Source organism: Salvia hispanica, chromosome 3, assembly GCF_023119035.1.
Source record: "Salvia hispanica cultivar TCC Black 2014 chromosome 3, UniMelb_Shisp_WGS_1.0, whole genome shotgun sequence".
Taxonomy (NCBI): domain Eukaryota; kingdom Viridiplantae; phylum Streptophyta; class Magnoliopsida; order Lamiales; family Lamiaceae; genus Salvia; species Salvia hispanica.
In genome coordinates, this window is record NC_062967.1 from 33,034,911 (window position 1) to 33,059,100 (window position 24,190).

The 24,190-nt window shown below is 38.3% G+C and overlaps 1 protein-coding gene and 1 non-coding gene across 2 annotated transcripts; one reads left to right on the forward strand and one right to left on the reverse strand.

The window, feature by feature from the left end:
* Positions 1-15,439: 15,439 nt before the first annotated feature.
* LOC125217171 lies at positions 15,440-15,546 on the forward strand. Its single transcript, XR_007175591.1, has one exon. It is a non-coding gene; the product is annotated as a small nucleolar RNA R71 (small nucleolar RNA).
* A 3,251-nt stretch (positions 15,547-18,797) lies between these two features.
* Positions 18,798-22,355, reverse strand: LOC125214354 (protein FAR1-RELATED SEQUENCE 11-like). The gene is made up of 5 exons (XM_048115352.1): positions 22,221-22,355; positions 21,980-22,077; positions 20,810-21,817; positions 20,044-20,487; positions 18,798-19,972 (listed from the first exon to the last, which is right to left on the reverse strand). Exons 3-5 carry the CDS (start codon positions 21,776-21,778, stop codon positions 19,133-19,135), a joined length of 2,253 nt encoding a protein of 750 aa, XP_047971309.1. The 5' UTR covers positions 21,779-21,817; positions 21,980-22,077; positions 22,221-22,355; the 3' UTR covers positions 18,798-19,132.
* Between the last annotated feature and the right edge of the window lie 1,835 nt (positions 22,356-24,190).

A 24,190-nucleotide genomic window follows, 5' to 3' on the forward strand; every position in this document is an offset into this window, starting at 1 on the left:
TTATACGTGAGAGGAATTCTACAAGCCATATCGAAAGGATGTTTTGGGATAGAACGTGCTAATTTTCGGTGGGTTAGGTGACCCGGCCAAGGCTGAGATCTAGGGACGCACCTTGAAGCGTATATTTAACTTTCTGCAATGCATTAACGGAGAACATTTGTTATTCGTAGCGTTTCAACTGACAGCATCGGCCAATTTCTGGAGGGAAGGAAGAGGGAAGACAATGACTCCTAATCAGTTGGAGTAAATAACTTGGGATGAGTTTCAGAAGGGAGACTACAATAAGTTTATTACCAAGAGTTATCGTAAAGCTGAGTCGTTTGAGTTTTACAACTTGAAACAAGGCCGAATGAACTCGACTGAGTACGAGAGGACATTATGGGATGTGTTCTAGTACGCGTTCGATCAAGTACTCCGCCATCGGGAATCACTTCAACCATGGAGGAGTCGTCGGAGTCCAGCGAGGAGGATGTGTCAGAGTCGCCGGAGGCAGAGGACCCGATAGAAGAGGATAACGTTGATGATGGAAAGGAGCCGAGACGTTCGTCAAGGCAGCGCGGGAAGCCCGCATGGATCAGAATACACGTGGACCTCGATAGTGGTTGATTCATCTTGCAGGATTCGTACAATCAATGGAAGATAACGACACAACAAGTACATCACTCATGATGTCGTTCTTTTCTCTCGTACGTGGGGTGTTACTTCTGCAGGAGTTTAATTGGATGGTAAGAGATAAGAAGGGTACAGAGAACAAAGTTGTCGATCATCTGAGTCGGATATTTGTTTGATACTCATGCAATAAAATACAATCTCTCTTCGTCTTTACAATTTGTTTTCTTATAGTTGATGGCAGGTAGTATAAGATTCAAAGGATTTCATTAGCGAAAAATACACACATCATTTGTCTTTATTCACTATTAACCACAGTCCAAATCCAAAAACCAAAAAATCACCGAACCCTAGCCCAAAAAAAACCCCTAAACATAAACCCTACCCCGAAAAAGAAAATCCAAAAACCAAAACCCTAACCCGAACAAAAACCCAAACCCAACCTGAAAGCGACTCCGTCTTACCCTAATTCAAAAAAAGAAACCAAAACCCAACCCGAAATTACGCATTTTAATGGATGAAGATAATAGTATTAATAAAGTTTCAATGATTATATATGTATAGGGGAGCACTAGGGTGCCCCTTTATTTAGATTGCTAATGTACATCTTATTTCAACCCTTGGATCATATAATAGACGACTCTGATTAATTTCCAGAAATAGAGCAAGGATTGCATTTTTGTGTTGTAAATATTGCTTGTCAGGGGTAGTTTTGGCACTGTTTATCAATTTGATTTCAAGATGATTTGAATATCCATTTAATTAAGCGCGGAAACGGTTTGTGACTCTCTTTCTCCCCCTCTCCCACCATTACTCTCCCACCCACGCAAATCATATCCCATTCCATAGCAGATTTCATCAATGGAAACCCTAGGCGGCGATTTCATCAGCGAAAAACCAAACCAGAGGCTGCGATTTCATCCTAGACGAGTTAGGGTTCCATATATTAGGCGTCGTGATTTTGCAGCCGTTCTGAAGGAATTTCGTAGGAATTAAGGTTTGTCAGTTCATTTGGATTACGTTTTTGTATCGTTTTTATTCGATCAAACGCGCAATTCTGATAGAGATACTTGCATTTTTTTTGTGTTTGATTGTTGTTCTTATTTTGGACTGTTTCTAGCCAAATTTTCGACGCACTTGTTTTATGTTTTAGTTTAGAGTTGAAGTTCGGCTGTTAAAGTTCGTCTTGAGAAGCAATCGTCGAGCATGTGAACAACTTCTTCTACTTGTTGAGTCGTGTTTGGGTAAGGATTCTGATCGACTTTAATTGAGTATATTCTGTTTTTGAATCATGAGGTTCGACAATGTATGTTTTAATTAGATTGTCATATGATTTTTGCATTAAATGGAATTAGATTCATGGAATTGATGATATTCTGATAGATTCTCATATGGTTTGTAATTTATGATTCTTCTACTTGCATTTTTGGTAACAACGTATTGCTTGTTAAGTAAATTGTTTTTGCAGTGTGTATTTTATTTAGAATCTCATATGGTACTATGATTTTCTAGTTTTGATTTGTTCTCTACCCTCTTAATGCATTTTTTGTTTCGCTTAATTGCTTTTGTTTGAATTAGTTTCTGCAGTGTGATTAATGTGTAAGGGGTTGAATTTATGTGCAATAATAATTGCTTGCTGAAATCTGAAATTGATTGATGTTCTGTAACTAAATAGTGTTTACAAGTTTGTGACAGCAAATGGAACTTTGTGATTAAATTACTCTGAAAAAATTAATAGACAGAATTGCATTATTGTGCTTGAAGATTTGCTTGATTCAATCTTGGCTTGCAATTTTTGTTCATTGCTTTGTGGCTAATGATTGGACGAGTGTTTTTCCTTTAATGATGTGTAGTTGTAATTGGAAGCAAAAGGAAGGAAACTAGAGATCTGGAGGAGGTTTAATGGAGATCTTACTAGTTCTGATAGCGAAGAAACACCTGAGGCGAATGATGAAGAAGATATGTGCATGATATATGCTTTCTATTTTTCTTTTTAAGTTTGCAAGTTGTGTATTATGAAATTGCATGTTTGTCCAATATGTATTGCATTTCTTTTCCTGTTGCTTTATATTGTGTAATTGTTTGTCATTTATATAGGATGGTGCTATATTGCATATTATGCATATTATGCATAATAAGATTGCATGTTTGACAGTTGGATGTTGCATTTGTTGTCTGACAAAAGAATATTTGCAACTTGTGTATAATGAAGCTGCATGTTTTTTCAATATGTATTGCATTTCTTGTCTTGTGCTTTATATTGTATAATTTGTTTGCCATTTATATGGGATGTTGCTATATTGCATATTATGCACAATAAGATTGTATGTTTGTCAGTTGGATGTTGCATTTAAAGTGAAATACCGTATTATGATGCAAACATTAATTCAATTCTTATAGAGGGTAAATGTTTTGTTTCTGATCGGCAGATTTTGTGTTTTATACATATATTGGAGAAGTGTCATTGTGTAAGCTACGAACGTATGCTTGGACGAGCTAAAACGGAGTTGCTTCCCGTGAAGTGTATGATAAAAGGCATCACCTCTGACTGTGATGTGTTTGCTATGCGACACATGGAGACATAAATGGGGACTAAGCCCAATTAATGGAAGTGTGACCTCACTAATAAGCCGTCGAAGTCATTCCAGTTGCTCTGTGCCAAATTCAGTCAAGCATTGGTTTACAGCAACGAAAACACTGTCCACATCAACATTATGGGGACAACTACAAGTCACTTCGAGGAGGGGCGAAAGAAGTGTTGGAATCTATGCCCGGTCAATGGACCTTGACCAATTATAATTTCAATGAGATATTTAATTTTGTAAATTAAATAATATAGCATCGATCTACGTTCGGAGTAGATGACCGTGGTATATTTATTTTCTCAAATCCGATTCCCGGTGAGTGAGAAATAATGGATTAAAGTTGTGCAAAATTGCAAACTTAATGAGCTATGAGAGAAGCTTAGAGAATAATTAAGAGAGTTAATTATCCCACATTGGAAGTTACAACCTTATTAAACTAGTATTTAATAAGAAGGATTATTACATGTAATAATTATAGTGGACTAAGATGGGCTGTAAGAGCCCACACGCGCGCGCCGCCCGCCCCGCCGCGAGCCGCGTGCCGCGAGCCTCGAGCCCGTGCCCGTGCCCGTGCCCTTGGATCTTGGCAATTGGTCTTTGGGTGGTCTTTGGGCTGTTCATTGGGTCTGGTCGTGGGCTTGGTGCTTGGGGTTGGCCCAAGGCTAGTGGGTCTAGGGTTAGACCACCACCGTTTCCACGTCAGCGAGCCAAGCGGGATGACACCTCGTCAGTATGACGCGGTAAGCCAACGTGGCTGACACGTGACAGTCCACGTCATGACCGAATCTAGAAGCGTCTAGATTCAACCTCTCTAGCTCTGAGCGTGTAACGCCCGAACGTCACTAACCGACGACCGTTACGGTCTGGCATTGATGACGGCCATCAAGGCTGCGTTGACCCCTACATGTGGACTGAGCCTATAAATAGGCTAGCCATTCTAGCATTCTCTACACAGAAACTAGAATCCACTCTGCATCATACACTCTCTCCCCCCTCTGCATTGTTCTTCCGTCGAAGCTCTGCCCTCTCCTCCATCCGGTTCGCCGGAGCTCTATTGATAGCGGTGCTGCTTCACCAGAGACGCAGCCGTTTTATCTTTGGGGACGAAACGCCAATCCGAAGAGCACTATCGGGGCGTATCTCGTCTTGCGGAAAGAGGCCTCCTCGACTCGGCTATTTCCTTTTCCTACGGTTTATAGTTTCGATTTTCGTTTGTAATTTTCGTTTCAGTTCTTTTCTGTATTCCTTCTTGGGTTGTATTACGCCCGGTTATCTCTTGTAACTCCATAAAACCAACAAGAAGGGACCCATTGATGTTGAGAAGATGGTTTCGGAATACCCGAAACCATCTTGAATATAGAATGGCATGGTTTTTGGAGAATGAAAAATACATTGTTTTATTTTGACGTATATTACATGAGTGATGGTTTCTGAAATGTTGAATGAAACTATGATGATGGTTTGAGACAGTCATTGACGTTGGGTTCATAGTTGATGTGTTTTTTATTTTGCATTTGTTGTCGTTTGGTATAATGTAAAAATGCAAGTGTTGCACTGCAAAGGGACATGCGTTGTAATGACTATATTAAAAATATATATACTCCAGTCATGGTGCATTTTCAACGGCCACACAAAACTGCCACCAATAAGAAGCAATAACCAATGCACAAAATTGCAATCTGATAGGATTACCGTCGACAAAGAAATTTAATGAGCTATTGAATGTTTAAAGAAATATAGTATGCAAACTCTGAATTAAGAACAAGCGTTGTAGGTTGTATCAATAAGCAATCCACGATGAATAGCCAAAATACAAACACATTAATAAACAAGACAATCGTACAAATCGTAGTGCATTGTAATGAGTAAGACAATGCTTTATAAAAACATAATATTTGTAATTAACTATGGTCAAACGCACAGGCATACTTCAGGAAGGATATTTTTTAATGGAGATATTTGTTAATTGCATCCAAAAATACATCGGAATATTGAGCTTGGCAATGCAATATGTTTAATAAAAAAATGCAATATACAAAACAATAAAATGCAAAAACACCGAGCGTAAAAAATCAGTTACTGAAATGGTAAATGAAAGGATTACAGTGTCCAAAAATGAACGCATGTCTCTTTGCAGTGCAAGAAATGTTGAAACACAGAAATAGTGGAAGAAATGACTAATGCCTAGTTTATTTCCTTGTTTTTATGGCAATTCCTAGAGTCATGGTGACCCATTTCGCGACATTTCCTGCACTACGCTTGGGTTTGCTTGCAAGCATCACCGCCTTCTCTTTTGCAGACACCAAACGGCTTGCCGAGTTGCTGCACGAACCTTTGTTCTGCACCACATTTGGTCTCTGAACTTCAACTAAAGCTGGTCTTTCAATGGAATAAAAATCTTCAACCGTGTTCTCATTCTCACCAACTGACATATTAGGGGAGTCACTGTCCTTCCTTTGGTCATACTCAAGCATTCCAATTGAAAATGAAGTAATGTTGTTAATGTCACCATCATATTTCTGCATCAAACAATAGAAAATGCGATAAGCTTTATTCTTTGCAAGTTGCTTCGCATTTATCGGCCTTTCAGTGTCTAACTCTTATCCCAAATTTCCATGAAACTAGTCTAAACAAAAAAAGCAAAGCCTAAGCATGTGACAAATATTAAAGTGAAATGCAATATATAATTCACAAAAATGCAATATGTAATTCATAAAAATGCAATCTAGTACTGTTAATTGGTAACACATAATATAATGTGGCAATACAAATACCTTGAATAAATGGTGAAAAGCGCACGGAAAAACAAAGCAAATTAAGGATGATTGATTATTTAAAATTATAAACGAGTTATTTCATAGAATCATATGTCAGAGATTAAATCAGCAACATCAATAAAAGTGCAATAACATCTCACCATCATGATAGACTAATTGAAAAAAAATGAAAAACAACATCAATACCAATACATAATCGACAACATATTGGAGAAAAACAGGATGCTCAATACTCAATAGAAAACAACTTCAGGCTTGACTAATTGAAATCAGACACGACCGATTGCATTCTTAAAGAGAAAATCAGCAACTCAACATTAAAGGGGCAGTAATATGTCACCTTCCAAGAAATTACTCCACTCCTGATCATGATTTACATTCTCCATTGAAATATGATGTCAAACAGTCCAAAATCGGCGGAAGAATTAACGATGTTGGGCGGCAGAATCAGAATTTAGCATGATTTCAACAATGGGGTAACCGTTGCAATTCAGACTCCCCAATTTGCCCTTTCACGTTATTTGTATTTTTATTTTCTTCAATCCCAACTGCCATGTGGCAGAATAGCATCCATCAGATTCTCATATCTAACGGTTGATAATAGATGTATATTGTAACTTAATATTTAGTTAGCATATTAGCACTCCCCTATATGTATAATATATTTACTTACTCACACAAGGATTATTCACAGAATTATTTATTACTAGTACTATTAATAGATTTAATTATGCACTTATATTACATGAAGGACATAAAAGTATATGTACAATCTTAAATTTGCACTAAAGGTACGTGATATGATCTTTACAATATTTTAGGGACACTATATTTATTTGGCATGCGGAAATATACCAAAATGCTCTCCATGAATTTGCGGCATTTTAATAAAAAAAAGTTTTTTAAAAAGTGCAAATTCACCTTAAATGTTTATGGTTGTGGGGATTATATTGTTTTATATTAGGGCTTGTCTGGTTGGACAACAAATATTAACACAAATCCAATGATAATGGATTTTCATAAGTAGGCTATTAGACTTGTCCAATGTTTGGTTCACCCTATTTGTGTTGATTGGGCTTTTGTCTATTGTTTGGTTGAATCAGGGTGTGTAGGAAACAAATATTAATGGGTCTAAATTACCCTCCCAGCGTGGAGGAAGAAATTGGCGGCTTTGAAACCAAATTAGGCGCTAAATTGCTTCTGATTCCCACCATTGCTCTCCAAAACCTCATTATTTAGCATAACTAGGTTACTTAAGTACGAGAATGTTATTCCACTTCATTGTAGTGAGAACACCGCTCCGAGCATCAGCAGGCAACAGCATCAACACCTCGACGATCTTAACCCAACCGGTGATTTTTGCGTATCTCCGCACCAAGGTTAGTGATATAGCAATGTTAATGTTGAAGTGTATTTATGTTTGTATTGTGTATGCATTCGTCAATGCTATTTGATCGAATATTTATTCACGCAAGCGCTTCTGATCTTGTTTTCTGCTTCAAAAACAATTATATACTATGGTGTTCAGCAGTGACTGTTGTTTAGAGTTTCTCGTCTTCATTACTGTTGTATGCGTAACGTTGTCAAAGGGAAAGGCGAAGGTGACAAACACCGGGAGTCTTACTGGTATTCAATCGTCCTTGTAATTCAGTTGTAGTTATTGCGTTTGTGTTGAGTGGAATGTTACTATGTATTTTGTTGTATGTTGTGGTTGTGGTTGGCGTAATGGGTGGTCCATCTGGTGTTGGTAAGTCGGAACGTACGCGGCGGTCTTGGTCGAAGCGCGAGGAAGAGGTTATGATCATGGATTTGCACGACATCGTTGCGGGAGGTTGGAAGGCGGACAACGGTTTCCGGCCCGGCCACTCTAAGATGATCTACAACGTGCTGAAACTGGAGATCCCGAATACTGAATTGAGGGTGTCGCCGCACATTAACTCCAAAATTGCGACTTGGAAGAGAGATTACAACTCGTTGACCAACATCCTAAACCGTAGCGGAGTCGGCTTCAACTCAGACAACGGGCATCGAATTGAGTGTAACGATGATCAATGGGCTCAAATTGTGAAGGTATATTATGGGTAGCTTTGCCACATTCACACTGATCATTTCATTTAACATCAACTCTGTTATGTAGGCTGACAGCCACGCCAAGCATATGCGGCACAAATCTTGGCCCTTCTACGAAGATTGGAAGTCGATCTTCAGCAAGGATCGTGCAGCAGGTGGTCGTGTAGAGGAGGTGTCTGAAGCTGATGATGTCCTCCACGGGCCAGACGCATCCGTCGCTGATGAGTCTCAGCCGGATGCGATTCCTTACCACCTCGATGACTTCTTCACCGAGGATCAGATCAATGAGGGACTCAATTATGATGGGCAGGGGTTTGATGGGGTTGGGACTCATTATCGGCGTTAGCGACAGATTCATGAAAACTATACCACTCCCTCTTCTGATAGGGCTAGCATACCTCTGCTGATAGTAGTATGTAGAAACTTGAAACCCGGTTGGAGTATTACAGGTCGGCCGATTGGAGGGAGTGCCACCAAACGAGAGAATTGCCCAGTTGGAATGGTGTGTCACGGCTAATTAGGGCTACCAGACGCGCCCTTATAGTAGATTTTATTACTGGCATATAGGTAATATTTTATATTTTAAATTATATTATTTTGAGGATGAAAAAGTGATATTCTTGTGGAGTACATTTTATTTTTTTCGAAGCAAATTAATTAGATCACATTTCTTATGTCATGTCATGATTCACGAAATTCTTAAGATAAAATTGATTAGTAAATTTCTTAGACCGCGATAAAGTTGATGAGCAATTGTTAAAATGTTGTAAATTGTAATATAACTATACAATGATTGTGACAAATTTAAAGCACAACATTTTATAGCTCAACTCACAAAAGTTTTCATCACAAAGAATCAAGTATGTAAGGACGTGAATGACAAAATCTAAACCCCCAACATTTCCAATCAAGATTTCCCACTCTCAAGAACAATTACTCATCCACCTAGAACTTCAAGTCAAGGTGCACTTCAAAGTAAGTCCAAGCATAAGATCTTACAACTCAAACCGTCGTTATTGACTCGTCAAGCAATACTTATCAAATAGACCCGCGGATTTCAAATCAAACTTCTTTAACTCTACCAAGCCATTTACAAAACACTCATAATGCATCATCAATAAAGTCCAAGGTCTTTATTCAAAGGTTGTAATGGGGCTAGGGATGAGGTAGGATAAATATGGATAGTAGCTCAAAAACTACATATTTGAGTGCCAAATTCTTCACTCCTACAACTTCCTTCTTAAGAACCAAACAAAATACATTTCACAACCCAAACTTTCACTCCCCCAAACTTGAGATCTTTTCTAGACAAGAGTACATCTTTACAAAGCAATGGAAGTTCTACTTTATTACACTTTTTTATTTTATTTCTTTTCTCTCTTTTTTTCTTGTTTTTTTTTCATTCAAAGGCCTCGACTTTTACAATATGGAGGCCGTCTTTTTCCTTTCAAAGAACTTCATTCTCAACGTTTATACATAACATCAAATTTGAAAAATCTCTAAACTTTAATAAAACACCACCCAAAACTTACAACACAATCAACAAAGCTCAAACTTGTATTTAGCGCCCAAATAGCAGTAAGGTTTATTTATGAGGCTAAAACGGGGCTTATTTTTAGTAGCTGAGTGATTGGCTAAGTATTTGTACACAACAAAAGGGATTAAGCTCAAAGTGGCTTCTAGGGGATCATTTGTTGGACTAGGCATGTGATTATTTGGCCATGGAGTTCATCCTAGTGCCTTATCATCCCTTATCATTAACACAAATGAATGCAAGCATGCAACTCAATAAAGCAAATCAATCCAAGATAATTTCCACAAGACATATGACTTTCATACTCTCCTCAACTCAAGAAATCGGTTGTAGTCACAAAATGCTCTTTCAAATAAATCAATGCACAAATTCCATCCATCCTAAGCTTCAAAGATCAAGTAAAATTAAGCAAGAACTCCCAACTAGAAAGCCGAAGATAAAGCATGCATCCGTCAATTACATTGATTTAAAACACATTTGGCAAAGAATATACCCCACAAACATGCTTCATGCATAGAAACTCATTCAAACTCAAACAACCCCCACAAACTTGAATGCTTCATTGTCCTCAATGCAAGCAAAGAAGAACATAAAAAGTAAAGGGATAGAAGACTCCCCCAAACTTGGCATGAAATCCGTAGCATATGGGTGGGAGGGTGGGTGTATCTTCAATTTGTAGGTGTGCTCTCTCATAAGCTCCAATATGCTCCTACAAAACAAAACAAAACAACACAAAACAAAACATAAAGAAACACTCAATTCAAAATAAATGCTAGAGGAAAGAATTGAGCAAACAAAACCTCCAACATATGAAAATAAAAATAAAGAAAAATAAATAAAAACTTGGGTTGCCTCCCAATCAGCGCCTTTGTTTATAGTCATTGGCTCGACTTTCTTCATCCTTGGGTCTACACTTGTGAATCTTGTAGTGCGACCGCCTCCTTTTCTTCCTTCAACAGGTCACCGCCTAAATAAACCTTCAACCTCTGACCATTCACCTTCCATACATCATTGGACTTAGGATCACGAATATCCACTGCATCATAAGGATACACTTTGTGCACAACAAACGGACCCCACCATCTTAACTTAAGTTTTCCCGGGAAAAGCTTCAACCGAGAATTGTACAATAGGACCAACTGTCCTTCATGGAATCGACGAGGTTTGATGGCTGCATCATGAATCTTCTTTGCTCGCTCCTTGTAGAGATCAACACTCTCATAAGCATTCAACCTAAACTCATCCATGATATTCAACTCAAGCATCCTTTTGTTAGTTGCCGAATCATAGTCTAAATTCAGCATTTGCAAGGCCCAAAACGCCTTATGCTCAAGCTCAACCGGCAAATGACATGCCTTTCCAAACACCATCTTGTAAGGGGAAGTTCCAATAGGAGTTTTATAAGCCGTTCGATATGCCCACAAGACATCATCTAGCTTTTGAGACCAATCTTTTCGCGACAGCTTCACCGCCTTATCAAGAACTCTTTTAATCTCACGATTGGAGTCTTCTACTTGGCCACTTGTTTGGGGATGATAAGGGGTAGCAACTTTATGTTGAACACCATATTTTCCAAGGAGGTTTGCAAACAACTTATTGCAAAGATGAGTACCTCCATCACTAATGATAGATCGAGGTGTTCCAAAACGGTTGAAAATATGAGACTTGATGAATCTCAATACCACTTTAGCATCATTGGTAGGCAATGCCTTAGCCTCTACCCACTTAGAAACGTAGTCCACCGCAACTAAGATATATTGCTTCCCATTAGACTTAGAAAAAGGCCCCATGAAATCTAATCCCCAAACATCAAAGAGCTCCACCTCATGGATATTGTTCATCGGCATTTCATTCCTCCAAGAGATATTCCCGGTTCTTTGGCAACTGTCACATCTCTCTACATAGGCTTTAGCATCCTTGAAGATAGATGGCCAAAAGAATCCGGATTGGAGCACTTTAAATGTAGTTCTACGTCCTCCAAAGTGGCCTCCATATTCTGAATCATGACATGCAAATAAAATCTGAAGGTGTTTATGTTCTCCCACACGCCTTCGAATCACTGCATCACTACCAAGACGGAATAGAAAAGGGTCTTCCCAAACATACATGCGAGTGTCACTCAAAAACTTCTTCTTTTGGTTAGAAGACAATCCTTCCGGCATCAAACCCGTAACAAGGTAGTTTGCCAAATCAGCAAACCATGGCACATATGTTTCTCGAGCACTCACTTGAAACACATGCTCATCGGGAAATTTCTCATTGATTTTTTTCCTTTTCTCATCTTCTGTCTCCTCCACACCATCAAGTCTAGAGAGATGATCAGCAACCAAGTTCTCGGATCCTTTCTTATCTTTAATTTCAACATCAAATTCTTGCAAAAGGAGGATCCATCTCACCAATCGTGGCTTTGCATCTTTCTTGCTCATCAAATACTTAATAGCCGAATGGTCCGTGAATACTACCACCTTCGTACCTAATAAATAAGCACGAAACTTCTCAAAAGCAAAGATGACAGCTAGCATTTCCTTCTCAGTTGTAGTGTAATTCAATTGAGCCTCATTGAGTACTTTGCTAGCATAGTAGACGGCATGTAGGACCTTCTCTCTTCTTTGACCTAGAACGGCCCCCACGGCATAGTCTGAAGCATCACACATCAACTCAAATGGCTTCGACCAATCAGGTGTGATAATAATAGGAGCTTCAACTAACTTTTTCTTGAGAATCTCAAATGCCTCATGGCATTTATCATCAAAAACAAACTTGGCATCCTTTTCAAGTAAGTTGCAAAGTGGCTTTGCAATCTTTGAAAAATCTTTTATGAATCTTCGGTAGAATCCCGCATGACCAAGGAAACTACGGATGCCCTTCACATTCGTTGGAGGAGGTAACTTGGTAATCACATCAATCTTAGCCTTATCCATCTCCAATCCCAATTCCGACACCTTGTGTCCCAAAACAATACCTTCATTCACCATAAATTGGCATTTCTCCCAATTAAGCACTAGGTTCGACTCTTCACATCTTTGTAGCACACGACCCAAGTTGTGTAAACAACAGTCAAAAGATGAGCCAAACACGGAGAAATCATCCATGAAGATCTCCACAATGTCCTCATTCATATCGGAGAATATTGCCATCATACAACGTTGAAATGTAGACGGGGCATTGCACAAACCAAATGGCATCCGGTGGAAGGCATAAGTGCCAATAGGGCAAGTGAATGTCGTCTTTTCTTGATCTTCCGGGGCAATTGCAATCTGATTATACCTCGAATATCCATCCAAGAAACAGTAATGAGAATAACCAGCAATCCTATCAAGCAACTGATCCAAAAATGGCAACGGAAAATGATCTTTTCTTGTCGCCTTATTCAATCTTCTGTAGTCCATACAAACTCTCCATGAGTTCACCAATCGAGTTGCTAAGACTTCATTCTTTTCATTGACTGTCACGGTTATTCCTCCTTTCTTGGGTACACATTGCACCGGGCTAACCCACTCACTATCGGATATGGGATAAATCATCCCAAATTTCAACAATTTCTTCACTTCTTTTTCCACCATTTCTTGCATAAGTGGGTTCAACCTTCTTTGTCTCTCTCTTACCGGCTTAGCTTCATCTTCAACCAAGATTTTATGCATGCATATTGCCGGGCTAATTCCTTTGATATCGGCTATAGACCATCCTAGAGCTTGCTTGTGCAACTTAAGTAGCTCTATTAACTTGGATTCTTCTTCATTATTCAACTCAGCCGATACCACAACCGGTAAAGTTTCATCATCACCAAGGAAGACATATTTCAAATTTTTCGGGAGGGGCTTCAATTCTAGCTTTGGTGGTACTTCAACTGAAGGTTTCACATCTGCCACAAAAGTATCCATCACACATTCATTTTCCCGATTTGGTTGATCGACTTGATAATCTTCTGTTTCATCAAAATTTACTTTGATTGTCGAACCAAAATCTCTCTCCAAGCTCCCTTTCTCATATACACTTCCTTCAATTCTTGATGAGCAACACATCTTGTCAAATATGCATTTATCGAGGACATCAACTCTAAAACACGCATTGGCATCACTAGGGTGCTTCATTGCCTTGTCTACATTAATGGTCACTTGCTCACCATTAATTCTGAATGTGACAGAGTTGTCTTTTGCTCCAAGCAACACATCTCCAGTGGCAAGAAATGGTCTACCAAAAAGAATTGGTACCTCTTTGTCCTCGGGCATATCCAAGACTATAAAGTCAACAGGGATGATGAATTTGTCGACTTTGACCAAGACATCCTCTACTATTCCACTAGGCTTCACTATCGAGTGATCGGCCAATTGTAGAGCAATGTCTATAGGCTCCATCCTATCCTCTAGTCCAATGGCACGTGCAGTTTTTAATGCCATAAGTGAGATCCCTGAGATCCAATAAGCATTTTGTGAAGATTGTATTGCCGATCTCACAAGGAATCACACAACTTCCGGGGTCCCTCTTCTTCATTGGCATCATTCCTGAAATCAATTGTGAGCAATTCATGCTCAAAGCAACTATCCCCTCATCTTGTAGTTTCTCCTTGTTTGCCATCATATCCTTGAAAAACTTGGAGAACTTGGAAAAATTAGTGAAGAGGTCCACTAATGACACATCTACATTCACTTTTCGGATTACATTTATCATCCACTCAAAACTTTTCTCTTTTGGGACTCTTTTCTTCCTCTTGGGTGGATATGGTGGAGGAGGAATATGATCTGGGAAGTTAAACTTGCTCTTAGGATCTTGTGCCGGACTTGTCGTCATCTTTCTCTTTGATTCCATCTCTACTATCTTCTTTCCTTTCTCTTCTGCTGAAAACTTTCCACTAGAATCGGATTCTCCACCATGTTCCTTGCTGCCGGATGCAGCCTGTTCTTGACCATGTTGGGCCCCATGCACCAACTCGGGACTTCCCTTACATGCCTCGTCCGCCCCTGCGTGCGAGGAATGCAAGCCTAACATCTCATCCGCCCCTGCGTGTAAGATGCCGGAAGTACCTTGGCCGTCCATTAATGGTGTCGAACCCAACTCACGACCACTTCTCAATGTAACTACCTTGCAATGTTCGTTACCTTTGGGATTGAGCACAGTATCACTCGGAATAGTTGCAGGAATTCTTGTATGAGATGCTGTAGCAAGCTGCCCAATTTGAGTCTCAAGAGTCCTCATAGTAGCCTCGAGCTGTCCAAACTTCTCCACAGTTTTATCTCTGAAATTCTCATTCTCCTTTTGAATTTTAGTCATAAAAGAGAAAATCTGTCCCAATTGATCTTCTTGTGATAACTTCTTCTCAAAACCCGGAGGTTGGGTATTGCTTCTCCATTGATTTCCTGCAGTGTTGCTAGAACTGACTTGATTCCAGTTTCCTTGTTGAGGCCTCCAGTTTTGTTGATTCCCATACTGATTACCTTGATTGAAACCTTGACGGTTACCAATATAATTTACTTCCTCCACTGGCGCTCCTTGCAAACTAGGACATTGATCTGTATAATGGCCTCCTTGGCACACTCCACATTTCATCACAGGCGCAGCTTGAGGTTGGGGAGTCAATTGCAAGGATTTGACAGCTTTCATCATTGAAGATATTTGAGTACTAAAATCAGCCATTTGAGCCTCTATAGCTGATACTCTTTCCGACTCCTTAGTTGCACCAAATGTATCTCCTGCGCCCCCCTTTCTTGGATTATGCCAGTTCCTTTGATTGTTAGCCGATCTCTAAAATAGTGCTCTCACCTCATCATGTCAAATCGTCCAAGTTCCCACTTGAACCTGCAATAACCAAACCTGTGCCTTCATGATTAAGTCCCTTGTAGAACTTCAAAAGATCATGCCCGGGAGCTAGACCATGACTTGGGCATTTCCTTAGCAAGTCTGTAAATCTCTTCCATGCTTCGGCAAATGACTCATCATACTTTTGCCGGAATGAAGTGATCTCCTCTCTCAACTTCTCGATCTTCATTGGAGAGTTGTACTCCAAGAGAAACTTCGACTTCAATTCCTCAAATGTTGCAATGTTGTAGCCCGGTAATGAGTCATACCATTCCCTTGCTTTCTCTCTCAATGAGAAAGGGAATAAAGCTCTCTTGATCCGGTGATGCTCCACATTTGGCGGTCGATGAGAATTTGTCAACTCATAGAAGGCATTCAAATGGCTCATTGGATCTTCTTCATCTCGTCCATGAAAAAGATTTCCACCATTCACCAAACTAATGTAGTGAGGTGGGATGTTGACATTATCATGTGCATAGGCAAACTCCCCCGGGTGATCAACTCCCGATCTGAGGGTGTCGCCAAACCTTCCCATGGGTGGTGGAGCATTATTGTCGTCTTCAGCCATAGACTCAACTTCTGAATCACTACTACTACCCTCAAGATTTGTCTCGAATAGAGGATTTTCTCTCACTGGACTCTGATAGTCCTGATGTGTACCAATCACAGCTGAATTCTGTCTCCTTCTATGATATATCAATAACCCAAATTGCGGTGTACCCTTAGATTTGGTTTGCATCCACTGATTTTCGTTTTTCTGTTTTCGATTTTCTAAAACACCTACACAACAGAAAATAAACCAAACACAACATAAATATACTAATCCTACCGAAAGCGATACATCTCGACAACTTCGGGGTTAGTCTTAAAAAAAATCCTAATCACTAAACTAAAATTTAGAAAGATATCACCTAATATAAACACTCCTTCGTCTTCAAGTCCAGACGTGGTTGATGATTATCACCCCCAAGAACACGAAGCAAGTACCTACAAAATTTAAAAAAAAAAAAAAGATCAAATAAAATAAAACAAAAAATAAAACTACTAAGTATTAAACAACCTATTGCCTCCCCGGCAACGGCGCCAAAACTTGATATGTATTTTAGAGTATCTGATTCAGTTCACACAAGATATCAAGTTTAATTAATTAACTCTAATAATACTACGATACTGCAAGATTACAGCGTCGTTAGTAGTATTTCAAGTGTCGATCCACAGGGAGGTAGAAGATTGTTTAAAACTTAAAAACTTAAAAAGATGTAGCATAAAGATTTGATTTTTTTGGTTTTGAAAGATGTTGAGAAAATAAAGCTACAAGTTAACTAAAGAAAGACTATTCAAATGAGAAAATACGCCACTCCAAGTTGCTCACTAAGCTTGTATTGTTCTACACCTATACAACGAAACATATGAAGGGATTAAAACATCAACCTAATCACATACACTGAACATGTACACGATGAGTAGTTCACAATTAGCTGAACACATAACCTATGAACCAATCTTCGATGTCTATAAACTCCTGCGGAAGCGCTGGAGAAATAAACATCTACTATAATCACCTACTTAATCCACTATCAAATTATCCTCTGAACAATTCTAATTCAATAGCATACCAACAAAAAAACATTCCTAAACTACGTTAAAGAGACAATAGCAAAGGAAAGAACAACACTACATTATTAGCCAAAAACATAGTGTATAAACATTGAGCACATTGTTGGTAACAAACACATGAGTTCAAAAGTGTAGAAACATCCATACAAAGCCTAGATTACAACTTGGAGCAACATAGAGAGTTTAGCCTAAAAACATGGTGGAATTTGCAATAAAAACCATAGGAATCATGCTCTCGATGAGTGGAATTGGATTGTGGAGACGGATCGTCGGAATGTTGGCCGGAATTTCTTCCTTCTCTTCTTCCTCCTCTCTTTCTCTCTTTTCCTCTCCCTTTTTTCGTCCAAGAATGTCTGACCCCCCTCTCAAAACCGCCTCCAAACTATATGAAAACTGAATTTGGAGGTTAATTCGTCTTCGTACCCGGCCGGGTGCATTATTGGGCATTAAATTCAATTTTTAGGGCTTTCTGGAATTTTCGTGTTCTGAACATCGTACCCGGCCGGGTGTAATTATTGGGCATAAAATTCACCCGGCCGGGTGCCTCATTTTGAGAGCTTTCTGGACTTACACGCAGACTGGGCAGTCTGTCAACTTGGGCAATCTGTCAACTTGGGCAGTCTGTCAAATTGGGCATTTTGCACGACTTTTTCAATGACATCCAAGCTTCATTCCACGTTTCGTTTCACCAATAATTCCTCTTCCTACACTATAAAATATACTTTTGCAAGCATCAAACTATATAAATCATGTAGAACTATGGGATTAAAAATGTACAATTTGATTCGCATCATATCCCATAGGATATATGGGATAATTCTATATTTTAGCTTTTAGCCCATGGGATAGTCCAAAACTTGAATGTTTAATCAGAGAAATGATATGTTGCGCGCTGTGCAAGAGTGTGTGAGGGACTTTCGCCAGTAATTTAATTGCTATTTTTTAATATTTCTCTTAATATTTTATCCCTATTTCCTTCGACGCAACACGTCTATCATCAGTTCTCTCTCTTCTTTGCCATTGCAAATGAAACTTTTACTTTTGCAGAAGGTTTCATTCTCTCTCTTCGTCATTCTCTGTCTTTCATATGTAATTTTTCACATCAAATTTCTTCAATTGCATGAGCTTTTCCAGATTGATACTTTTCATAATTTAATGAATGATAAATCAGTTTATGTGGAATTGGGTTTTGCACACGATATTTTTTGCCAAATGAGTTTCTGCAAATTTTGACTTAAAATTTGTGAAACCAAAGAGCTTTTCTAGATCTATTTCATTTATTCAAAAGGGGATTTTAATTCTGAGAAGTAGTTCCGAAACATCAATGGTTAAGGCATATGAGTTTTCTTTGAAAGCATTTGCAGATAAGAGAGGGAAATTGGGAAAGTGGATGGGAAAGATTATGATGAAATCTTGCAGGGAGATTAGCGAAAAAAATTGTTTGATTGCTGAAATTTGAGAAACCTGGGCTGCAAGGATTAAAATATCATAACCAAAAGAGAGGAGCGGAAGAGAATATTAAGATAAATACTTAAAATTTGAGAAAAAATTGATGACGATGATGATAAGGAAATGCCACATCATCAAGTGCGTACAGGCGCGGCATATCATTCCTCTGTTTAATCATATGTACAAAAATTTATAATTTATAACCAGATAAAATTGAAAGTGCTAGTCAAGAAGGCTGACGCACTGACCCGATTGAGGCAAGACCATGAAGAAATGACTGGATCCAGTTTAGGAAAAGTAGTCATAAAGGGCGGGTTGAGCCACAGACGAATACGAGGTACAGCCATACAAGGGTCAGCAATATTCACAACAAGACAATACCACCAAGTAGCTGAGCATAGTTACCGTAGCTGATGAAACTGAAAACTAGCACTCTATCTTCACTAATGTATGAGTTCACAGAAATTCAAATACTTCTAACATATCATGACTCTACAATTTTCACTTGCATAGTATAGTAAAAATAACTGCATTATTAGCTTCAGTTTCTGAATAACACAAATTATGTGAAATCATGAATCTATTTAATCATGTTAGGAATATATATATATATATATCCAACCTGTGGCTGTCACTTGAGAGAAAAAAATTCCAAGTTGTCCCTGCATAGCCGTTGAGCCGCCACATTTGCAGAAGTCTTACAGAAACCCTAGCCCGTCTGTATTTAGATCGTCATCTGCCACCATCGGGCAATTTCCAATTTCATGCCCATATTGCCCGCAGCAAGGGACTGTACATCGCCTTTTCTTCCTGTACATGTCTATTTCATCTCTAGTTCTTCTGTCTTTCAACTTGGCGAATGCTAAACATACGTGGGGATTTGTGCTGAAACTTTGAGCGATGGCATCGGAATCTTCGACATCTGGGAGAATGAAAGAGCCAGAAGGGCTGGCATATGCTACACCGTTACTATCATCTGCTGCAGCAGAAGGGAAGTTTTTGATGCGGGCCAAAACTGAAGCAATGTGATCGCAGGCAACGCTAAGGCGTTCTTCACTCTCCATAGACTCTGTAATTAGAGACGAAATCATTGATTGCAGCAACTGCACCTTCCCTGAAGATGTTGGTGCAGGTTTTGAAAACAGGGAGTCACGCCAACGCAAAGGTAGGTACTGATCGGGAATCTGGAAGCAATTATTGGTCGATAGGACACGGAGGATATGCCTGCAGAGGATGCCTGAGAACTCAAAATGACAACAGCTGCATGTGATGAACTCGTCTTGTGGGACCCATAAGACTTTGTACCCACCATCAACTCCCGTATGGTGCCTCACAATGAAATAACTATCATCTACCAGCACTGTTGCGTATTGCGGTGCCAACACTAGTTCTTCTTGTAGTTTGCCGAAGGCATATGGTGTGAGCACAGTAGCAGCATGCGATTCAATTGGTGCTCCTGTCTTGAGGGATGTTTTTGGGACCTTTTGTAACACCTTTGGTTTTGCCCCTCGATCTCTAGCATCTAAGAGTGAGGCCACCTGTGAGAGAGAAAAATGTCAGAATCTTATTCCCATGAAAGATACAGAGGATGAATAAAAGATGTTGCTACCTGTTCTACAAAATCATTAAGCATAGATTGTGCACTAAGAAGCCGTTGGATATAGGAATTAATCATCTCCGACTGAAATGTATTTGACATTCCCGCAAAGAAATATGATCTCAGGAATGGCAGTGCCCAATACGTACGAAGAGCATACAAGCTGACAATATGCTTGTTCCCTTGTAAGCCATATATGTCAACCATCTCCCTCCATCCAATTTCAAACTCTTCAACATTGTGCAGATTATAAAGGCGATGAAATTCAGCTTTCCAGCTATCATAGTGAGACCCCAGTGTGACAGAAAACCAATCAGAAAACTTTGATATAATATGCCAAATCGAGAAGGCATGTTTCGTCCCTGGCATTTCCATAGCAAGTGCTTCTTTTAGACACGTTTTCTGATCAGTCAAAATTGTTTCTGGAGCTTTTCCATTCATGAAATCCAAGAATGTCTGCCAACCACAACCAAACGAGCGACGATAAGAAGGATTGAACTAATTTTAAAACTCCCCATAACTTTTGTATCTATGTTAACTAGCACTGGTAAAATCTTATTCTTTTTCACTCAGGTAATGTATCCAACTCGTTTCCCTGGATTTTAAGATCCAGAAGTAAACATTAGTCAGTGTTTTAATAAAACATTCCATTAGGATAACAGAAGATATAGTCGAGTTTCTTTCAATTACAAGTAAAATTAGCAAACCAAGTGAATTTAAGCGCAGGAACAATCTATGATATATATGCCCAAACAAAACCAACGATACAGTTGATTACCTTCAATCCCCATGAGAACGAGTGCAAGTTCTCATCTCGAATGAGAGAGCAACCAAAGAAGCAATAACTGCCATGACTGTCCACTCCAATCCAAACACAAAAAAGCATATCATAAGCATCCAAACGATGAGTTGTATCAAATACTACAACATCTCCAAAAGTCTCGTACAGTCTGATAGATGAAGCATAGGACCACGCAATGTGCTCCAACCTGTTATTAGAATCTATCCGGTAGTTGTATTTGAAGTTTGGATCTCTATCTTTCTTCTCCTTACACATTTTGAGAAGGTCAATTGGATCATGATCCCGTTCCACATTTCTAAATGACTGGAGCAAATTTCTGATATCAACCTCAGAGAATGGCAAACAACCTAGCTTAATGCCTTTCTCTAGCTCCATCAACCTCAACATTTGCCTAACAGACATCCCAGCTTTAGCATACATACAAATACGGCTCTTGTCATCAGGAGTCATTGTACAATATGCTGGAAGCAGCTGCACCTCGTTGAACTTCAACAATTCATGATTGTGGACATTGCTAATACCAGTGACCCTCCATTCAGGGACATCGAAATCAGCCCTTTTAACAATCCTCATATAAGCTTGACAACCACAGCGCGTCGACTTCCTATTCCTTTGTATTTTCCCATCCGCTGTAGGCTTAAGCTGCGGATAACCACCACGATGGCAGGTAAAGTCCCTTCGCGTGATTCCTCTACCCACGCCATCTTTCCCGCGAGTGCGGTGGCGCCTAATTGAAAAGCCACATTGCTTAGCAAAGCTACAATAGAATTCATAGGCAGCATCCTGTGATACAAATCTCTGTCCGATGAAAGGCATGAGGTTCACCGACGTTTGTCGCGACAAGATAGTGTCTTCGGGCATTTCCTCTATAGTGCCATTGTCATCTCGAGATGACTCTGACCCATTCTCAGATGCTTCATTCAGTACATCAGTTTCCTCAGTCATCTTAAGCACCACGGTTAGAACAACATCCACATATGGTGACTGCACATAAAATAGCCCAAATATCAGAGGTGATTCATAACCCTAGCTTCCTTCAAACATACTAATTCTTAAAAGAATTCCGAATAATATCAAGAATTGCATTTTGTGGAATAATCACAATCACAATGTATCGTCAGTCAAATCATTCATGAATTAGTTTACCAGCTAAAATCTCCGGATCAGCAAAACCCTAGAACTTCCAAACGGTTTTCCCCAAATCGCCTCGCAAATATTTTTATAACGCAGTATGACTTGAGCAACTGAAAATTCAGTAGAAATTAATGTTAAACAGCATCAAAGTAGTCGGAATGAGAGCCAGCTCCAAAAACTAAAAAAATATCACCAACTAAATGTATAGCATAGAATAGGACGATATAAGCAAAATTGAGATGAATAAACGCACCGTAACTGTGAAAACTGCCTTAGCATTGAAAATTTAAGAAAGATTTAGGCGAAATCGGTAGGGCGGCGAAGATCGGCAGACGGAGAACGCTGGAGGAGAAGATAGCTGTCAGTTGTCACTTCTCAGTGGCGCAGGTGAGCTATCATGCGCCGAGTGGTGGGAGGGTGTTATCGTGCGCATGAGTGCCAAATATCAGCCGTCCGATTGAAGATTGACGTCAGGTGAGGTGCATGATATCCAACGGTGGTTATTCAGCGAGGATGACGACGCCGTATACTTTCATTGTCAGAGTTGACTAATAAATTTTTGCGGGCCTCCAAATTTATAAATCATTAGGACTTATTTTAAGATAGAGAGAAAAGGTCAAATATTAAATTCTACTATAGTGCTACTCCAAGTAGTAATAGTTTTGTTAATTTCGGTTTATTTAATATTTTTTAAAATAGAATAATATTATTATGTGTTAAAAATTATTAATAATTAAATCACGATTAAATTCTCTTAAAATAAAAATATTAAATTATAAAGTTTTAGCCGCTAAAATTGATAATGTAACAGATACTTATAATTTTTTTTCCTTTTTCGGTACTTAAAAATATAATTGATATTTTTCTCAAAAACTATGCTATATGTAATAAAGAATAAAGGTAGATAAAGATGTGAAATTGAGAGGCAAATATGATTAAAACTTGGTAATTAAATAGAGGAAAATGAAGGATTCATTTAAACATGCTCAAATTTTATGATTTACTCTATCTGGCAAGCATTATCTAATGATATTGTTTTCCTTTTTCACTATTTTTTCTATAGACCTTTCAGTTATCACATCAATATCAATTTCATCAAAATTAAAAATATGAGAAGATTGTAATTTTTCAAATTTATTTAATTTACCATTTCATTTAGAAAAGTTCAAAATTAGTTATAATTTAGCCACACTCATGATTTGAAAACAATGTTTTTTTCGGTATTGAAAAATTTACAATAAATTTGATTGCTGTATACAACCAATTCCATCGTAAATGCCACTCCTAAAACGCTTGTAAAAAATTGAAATTTCATACGTTCTAGAATAATTTAAAATCATTTAAATAATAAAAAAAAGTCAATGTAAATGTGTAATTTGTTATATTAATAAAGGTGTAAAATTGAGAGGCAAAGATGATTCAAACTTGGTAACTAAATAGAGGAAAATAAAGGATTAATTTAAACACGCTCAAATTTTATGATTTACTCTATTTGGCAAGCATTATCTAAGGATATCGTTTTTCCTTTTTCACTATTTTCTCCATATAGACCTTTCAGTTAACACATCCCATATTGATTTCATCAAAATTAAAAATATGAGAAGATTGTAATTTTTCAAACTTTTGTAATTTACCATTTCATTTAAAAAAGTTCAAAATTAGTCATAATTTAGCCATACTCATGATTGCTGTATACAACCAATTTCATCGTAAATGCCGCGCCTAAAACACTTGTAAAAAATTGAAATTTCACACGTTCTAGAATAATCTAAGACCGTTTAAATAATCAAAAAGTCAATGAAAATATGTAATTTTGTTATATTAATGACAATTTGCTTGATGACAGTATAAGATTCGATATTTCTATCTTTTTTTAAAAAATAATGTTATTTTAAATATCGACATATACACATAAATTAGGTTGAAATATCATACGCAATTTCATCGTAAATACCGTGCCTAAATACTTGTAAAAATTTGAAATTTCGAAAAGTCAATGTAAATATCTAATTTTGTTATATCAATGAAAATTTACCTTAGATGAAATATGATTCGATATTGATATGAAAAAGGAGATAGATATGAATTTTGCAAAAGAAATTGGAATGCGATTTCTACATTAAAAAGTAAAAAAAAAAAAAAAAAAAAAAAAAAAAAAAAAAAAAAAAGGAATCTTGTACGACGCACTCCATCCGTCCGTTGCAAAGCAACGCATCTGAACCG

What these genes read in the sequence shown, in the direction of transcription:
- LOC125214354 (XM_048115352.1), bottom strand. Translation starts at nt 21,778, where the DNA reads ATGACTGAGGAAACTGATGTACTGAATGAAGCATCTGAGAATGGGTCA. An exon ending in CGTTCTCATGGGGATTGAAG is followed by an intron (nt 20,488 to 20,809) that starts GTAATCAACTGT and finishes TGTGGTTGGCAG; the next exon opens with ACATTCTTGGATTTCATGAA. An exon ending in TTAATGATTTTGTAGAACAG is followed by an intron (nt 19,973 to 20,043) that starts GTAGCAACATCT and finishes TCTCTCTCACAG; the next exon opens with GTGGCCTCACTCTTAGATGC.